The sequence below is a fragment of the Erigeron canadensis genome, chromosome 1 (assembly GCF_010389155.1).
Source record: "Erigeron canadensis isolate Cc75 chromosome 1, C_canadensis_v1, whole genome shotgun sequence".
Classification (NCBI taxonomy): domain Eukaryota; kingdom Viridiplantae; phylum Streptophyta; class Magnoliopsida; order Asterales; family Asteraceae; genus Erigeron; species Erigeron canadensis.
This window is the reverse complement of record NC_057761.1, coordinates 57,101,981-57,108,579: the sequence shown is the minus strand read 5'-3', so window position 1 is coordinate 57,108,579 and position 6,599 is coordinate 57,101,981. Positions and strand designations below refer to the sequence as shown.

The following is a 6,599-nucleotide window of genomic DNA, read 5'->3' as shown; positions in this document are numbered from 1 at the left end:
ATAAGGCTTATTTTTTTGATAATTTATGTTCAGAAGATATGAAGTACTATTTATGTATAATACAATAAATCAAATATTCAAATAGTTCGTTGTATAAACAAACTGATTTTCTGCATTCGAGTATCTTCTGCATTTGATTTACAATCATCTCTTAGGAGTGATTTAACAAGAAGAAAGTAAAGCAATTAAATAGTCAATTTCTAACATGTTAAAAATCAACCTAAGTTGTTAAATACTAGTATATCATCAAAGCTAACAAACAAGAAGATATTAATTATTAAGGATAGTATTTAAAATTCAAATTGTCACTTTTAAGTAATACGAATGTGTGCGGGAAATCATGGCAATACCAGTTGTATTTCATAATAGTGTATCAACTACTATACACATAAATGACCAATTGGAAAGAAATCAATTATTCATCTAAGATCTATACAAACAGTGGTAACAGCGTCAAATGTGATGGAGGCAGTTTTTGAGTCCCTCAAGTTGCAAATTCATTTTTTAAAGGATTACGCTTAACTGAGTTTATATTTGACAACAGAATATCATTTTACTTCTTTTTAGTGGTCTTCCATATAGATGTGAGATTGTGAGGACTGAGTAGGGTTGGTATTACAAACCAGAAGAAAAGTTATGTTGGTGCAAAGAGGGTTCAAAAAGTATTGTTTACTCTTATAGTATAAGGAGCTTGCCATAATCAAAATGTCTACTTTAAAGAAAACAGCCTGATTTAAGTAATGACTGGTTTTGTTGATATCATAGTGGTAAGGCGTCATGTTTCCTCAAAAAAGGTATCAGATAGATCCAAAACCCTGGTAAACATTTTGGGGGTGGTCAAGGAAATGGCCGGATACAGACAGGGGGATGCTTCTGTTAGGCCGTGTACATCTGAATCAAAAAGACTCATCATACCCGGGTAACCAAACAGTGAAAACCTCCTCTGTTTTGTTTGATATCCATATATATAATAGACAGATATAGATATGAATATACTGAAGTGTTTCTTGAAATTACACTAGAATGACTAATACAACAAAACAAAACACATAATACCAAGGATGTGTACATACCAATGTTAAAATCTTGAGCACATAACAAAAACCAAAAGATCACTAGACATTGAACTCGGCTGATTCAAGAAGTAACTTCAAGTTTTCATCCTGCATAGATTAAATAAAAAGATATAAATACTACACAAGCTATAGATATGGTTGGTTAAATACAGAAAGAAAAAAAAAACCAAAAAAGGGTAAAGCCACGATTTCTAGTACTTGAACTTATAACAAGTCTTCTCTAACTTTAACCAAACAATGTGATCATCTTCTATTAAAAAATAACAAAAGCTGTTGTTTATAAATAGAAGTTCCATTTATACACAAACTGTGATATTTAGAACTGAAGTGCATAACATACCATGAAAATTGACATACACCGATTTTAAAGTAGTCAAGCAAGTGTTTTGTCCTTTAGTTGGCGAAGACATTCACCCTAACTTGAGCACTAACGTCAGGATGAAGCTTCAATTCTGCAATGTACTCTCCTGTTTCTCGGATCTCTGGGAGAGAAACAATTCTTTTGTCGATATCCCTACAAGTGAATACAATAACAATCAAATAACTAAGATTTCAACCAGAAAAAGAAAATTAAACAACTCAATTTCATATAAAGCATAAAACTCATAATTCAAGTTCCAACAAGGGGAATTGTATAGAAAGGTAGCTATGACATGAAATCTATGTTCGATAATGTACTATGTTTGACTCACCAAAGGAAACTCTTAAAAAAGATCTCAATTAATTGCCAAGTCAGATGCTATGTCATCATTTTGACAAGGTAGCCTGGCCGCATTATGTTAAATCAAGATTTTGAAAGTTTTAGAAGATTGCTGAGTGGTGGCTACCTTTTTATGGGTAAAAACAAAGATGGCTACACAAACAGCATCCAACCATAGTGGTCACCCTTTTTATGCCATTTGCTTAGTGATATAATATAGTTCATGACTTCATGGATATAGAAAGAGTATAGCATTTGATGTTGAAATCAGCTTGATAAATTAACAGGGAATATGAATGAAAATAAACAAAACGGTGATCCTTACAGGAAGTTTTTTCTGAAAAGGAAAAGGGATAGAATACATACAATATTCATTCGAGAAGCCTAAATGTTATATGAAAATGTAAGCAAAACTACTACAGGAAAATGATTTAAAGAGGTCACTTGACTATATAGAAAACAAACGGTTTAGTGTGCTGGAATGTAACTAACTATGCCTGAAAAGTTATAGTGTGCACGAACTCAAGTAAATCTTTATTGTATGCACAAGCTAAGTAAAAAGGTTCAAATCACGTACATGGTATACGTGGCAGCCCATATGAGATGCCACGTGCAAGGTATTTTTTTTAACAGGCCACGTGTAAGGTTTTGATTGGTCAATCACAAAAAGTTACATGATTTGAACATTTTTACTAAGTTTCGGGCATACAATAAATGTTTACTTGAGGTCATGCACACTATAACTTTTCAGGCATAGTTACTTACATTCCGGCGCACTTAACCCGAAAACCAAATAGTTCACCACAGACAAAAAGATTACCGTTGAAGTTGTGCTTTAATTATGTCAACTAGATCTTGAGCAGTAACACTACAAGCCATAAGATGCATCAGTAGCGAGTTTAAATAGAATATTTCAGTGTGTATATTGCTCTTAGAGTTGTATATAGTGCAAACCTTCCAAATATTTGCTTTCCTTTCCCTCCCTTACGTTTCACCTTGAAAGCACCAACAGTTTCGAAAATTCGAGCAAGTTGTAAAGCCTCTTCTTTTACCTAAGAAATGAAGTGAAATTGCTTAAGCCAATAGAAGTAAAAGGATAACAAGAACATTAAGAAAGACTCCAGCATGATGTAAAATTTATATTTTTATGACATATTAACAATATTTGGCTGTGTTTGCAGCGTTTTCTATGGTCAGTAGTCCCATTGAGATGCAAAGGTAACAAACAAAAGTAGCCAGTAAATACCCGTAATTTTTCAGCCTCAATTCTCTCTTCTTCAACCTTCATTTCCCTGGACAGAGAGCAAAAGAAAATGATCAAGATATGCTATAATACATTTCATGTGTCTGAGCATTAGACATGATTTTCAGGAAAAGTAAGCACTTTTCAGTTCAAACACTGTAAACTACTGAAAATCCAATCATAAGATCATGGCATAGACGCATTTGTATTATTCAACATAGATCATCAAAATCTTAAACCCCTTGTAGTTGCAGATAAATGCTAACGATATACTTAAGTAATACATTAATGTCACACTGTAACAGGACATACACTTAAGTAAGAGAAGGGAATTCTACAATTGTAAATGAAAGCATTATATACCCTTTATTATAATTCAAACATCATCATAACTTGACTTGATGCCTTATCCATTGTCCAGAAAAATCACAAATTATTTCATTGGGATTTCTAAATCTCAAAATACTAATCATCATGATATTTACTAAGGGTATGTTTGGCAAAACTAGCTGGTAGCTGAAGGCTGGTAGCTGGTAGCTGTTAGCTGGTAGCTGAAAGCTGTAACTGAAAGCTGGTAGCTAAAACTTTTTAGATATATTTATGTGTTTGGCAAACTAGCTGTAGCTTTTAACAAAATGTGTAAAATGACAAGAATAGACATAATTAAAAAAAAAACAAGTTTAGCACTAAAGATAATACTGTTATGTGTGTATGAAAGTACGTTATAATTTTTAAATACATAGAAAAAACATAATTTAATTCCTATATAATACATATATAAAAAACTTGTTTTCTACCTATACACATGCACATATGTGTATATATGATACATACGAGTAAAAATGTGTAATACTTAAAACCAAATACAATTACAAAATAAAAATAAAAAACAAAATCGATTGTGCTGTAGTCATTTGCAAGTTGTGCCATATATATTCTCATTTCCATTAACGCATGTGCTAAGTAAAAAATATATGTCATGATCCTGTGCATAAATCTCACGTGATATTGTTATAGCAATTATCTAAGCGAATGAAGAGGAGGTTATTTAAGTAACTTTACAAGGTAAAAGCTTGCAGCTTTTGTGAAACGCTAACATTAATAGCGTTAAGAATCGGAGCTTTTTCGCATGATCTAACAGCTTCTAGCTCCTTCAATCAAACAAGACTTTTTATTAGGTAGAAGCTTTTTCATAAAAGCTTGAAGTTTAAAGCTCCTAAAAGCTCCATGCCAAACATACCCTAAATGGCATTATTCTAGTTTAACAAAATCAATCGTCAATCTATTTTTGCAACTTCACCTTCATTTTCAAAGAGAACCCAATTAGCACCACAAGATTCTACACATATTGAGTGTCCACATTTTTAATGATTTATCTAGAGTATCAAACTCGAGCAAAATCAAATAACATCTACAAGTACATTTTTCTTTAGTACTAGCAACACTTTTGGGTCACTTAACTTATTGTTTCAATCACAAAATCATCAAAAGATAAACCTCATAAACAAATCCCAACATTCTCTTCAGTTAAAAAAACCACGCAACTATAACAAACCTAGTTAACGTTCCACTGTGGCATTTTCACAAACAGTTGATAGGCATCACACAAAACAACCAATTCACCCCACCAAAATGTAGGTTACTGTTAACTAGACAAACGATAGTAGCAATAACTGATAAAAAGAAGGGGGCAAAAAAGGAAAATACTTGAGAAGAAGAGGAGTAACAATCCTAGCCTTGCCAGAAGGATGCAAAAAGTTTCTGTAAAAACCAGCTTTGACATCCAAAAGTTGTCCTTTTTTACCCACATCACTAACATCTTCAATCAATATTATCTACTCATCAAAATAACCCAACAACAATTAGCATATAATAATTAATTAATAAGAAAATGTTGTAAAATGAAAATGGGTATGTAGAGATACCTTTCTTAGTTTCTTGGCTTTCTTTTGAGCAACGATAACAAAAGGTACTGAGGAAGATTTATGAGAGATATTGATGGGTGTGTTGGTAGTGAGAGTGAGAGTAGTAGTGGTGTTGTTGTTAAGGAATGAAGATGAATTCCATGACAGACATCCATTTGCTGTTGCTGTTGCTGCTGCCATTGACATATCTCAACAATTTTATCTTATCTGAAATGTGGGTTTTTTCTTTTGTTACGATAGCTTGTGTGAGTGTGAATTCCGTTAAGATATACTGTATCTATTTTTTCTAACTAAACTGTATATATTTTATTAGGCTGGAAAGTATATTTTATATATTTCAATATTTTTTGTTCAAATCTTGGTAATACGCTAAGGGGTGTTTGGTAGGAGAGAATTATAGAGAATGGAAATGTAATAAGGAATGGAAATGGTGAGAAAGAGAATGAGTATTTGGAAATAGAATGGATTTCGTTGTTTGGTACCCATAAAGAATGAATATATATAAAAAATAAAATTTTAAATAATAATACATTTATTACATATAACATCTTAAAAAAAACAAAAATTTTTTTTTTCCATTCTCACTCATTCTCTACAATTTATAGAGAATGGAGAGAATGAAATTGATTTTCCTTTCTACTTTCTCATTCCCTTTCTTCATCGCAAACAAACAAGGGAAGTCTTTCCCATTCCCTTTCTCCCATTTCCATTCCATCATACCAAACACCCAGAGTTTCCTCTCTCATGTGTAGATGGGTATAGCATTGCTAAGGCCTCTCACCACATTTGCATGTGGCAAGATTTGAACCCATGAACATCTAGAAAGAAACCACAAATCCGTAACCACTAGGCTATCACCCTAATTGCAAACTTACATTTCATGTAATTTTTTAAAAAAAAGTATGTATTAAAAACTAACTATACAATCCATCAATATTTCTCATATATTTACAAAAATAATATGGTTAATTTGGACTGGAATTTACAATCTATAAATTGATAAGTCGATCACTCATGCTATATAAAACAATACACGAGGTAAAACTCAAGGGTCCATAGAAACTTATAGATTTTAAATTTAAGATTTACTAACTTAGAACATTGATCTAGAAATAAACTTGATTTTATTCGTTGATTAGGTTACCATATTTCAGACAGTCAGACAACCATACAACTTTGTGTCTATGTTAGTAATTAGAAGCATTAGATTTGTAAAAACTGAGAGAAAATGATTGTGTTTTCATCTAAAAGTGATCTCGGTCATATGTGTGATCTTCAAATAGTTAAACTTTAAAACTACATAAGGATGTAGAGTGGGGGAATCTTTAATTCTTTATTCATTTGACTATATATTAACGAAAACAATACATATAAATACATAACCAAAAAACAAACATCTATGATGGGCGTAACCGAAAAAAGGAAAATTACCCTAATAGTCAAATTCGAGCATTTGTGTTTAGATATAGACACCTACAAAATAATATACCATATTGGTCAACAATTTTTTACCACCTATCTACATACTACAATAGTAAGAAATTGATGCAGGCCCAAGCCCAAGTAGGGATGACAACGGGCCGAGTATGAGCCGGGTTTAGATGATCTCGGACCCGACGGATCCCCATTTAATTACTAACCGTCAGGTAACGGGG

The 6,599-nt window shown here is 32.3% G+C and overlaps 1 protein-coding gene across 1 annotated transcript; it reads right to left on the bottom strand.

Annotated features, from left to right (window-relative positions):
- Window positions 1–993: 993 nt before the first annotated feature.
- On the bottom strand, window positions 994–5,211 carry LOC122604662 (50S ribosomal protein L9, chloroplastic). The gene is made up of 7 exons (XM_043777537.1): window positions 4,945–5,211; window positions 4,727–4,854; window positions 3,023–3,068; window positions 2,731–2,828; window positions 2,597–2,644; window positions 1,417–1,590; window positions 994–1,163 (listed from the first exon to the last, which is right to left on the bottom strand). Exons 1-6 carry the CDS (start codon window positions 5,128–5,130, stop codon window positions 1,470–1,472), a joined length of 627 nt encoding a protein of 208 aa, XP_043633472.1. The 5' UTR covers window positions 5,131–5,211; the 3' UTR covers window positions 994–1,163; window positions 1,417–1,469.
- Window positions 5,212–6,599: the final 1,388 nt, after the last annotated feature.

Excerpts from the sequence above, each read along its gene's own strand:
- LOC122604662 (XM_043777537.1), bottom strand. The coding sequence starts at position 5,130 with ATGTCAATGGCAGCAGCAACAGCAACAGCAAATGGATGTCTGTCATGG. Across the intron at positions 4,855-4,944 it reads AAGCCAAGAAACTAAGAAAG|ATAATATTGATTGAAGATGT; the intron begins GTATCTCTACAT and ends TTTGATGAGTAG. Across the intron at positions 2,829-3,022 it reads TTGAGGCTGAAAAATTACGG|GTAAAAGAAGAGGCTTTACA; the intron begins GTATTTACTGGC and ends TTCATTTCTTAG.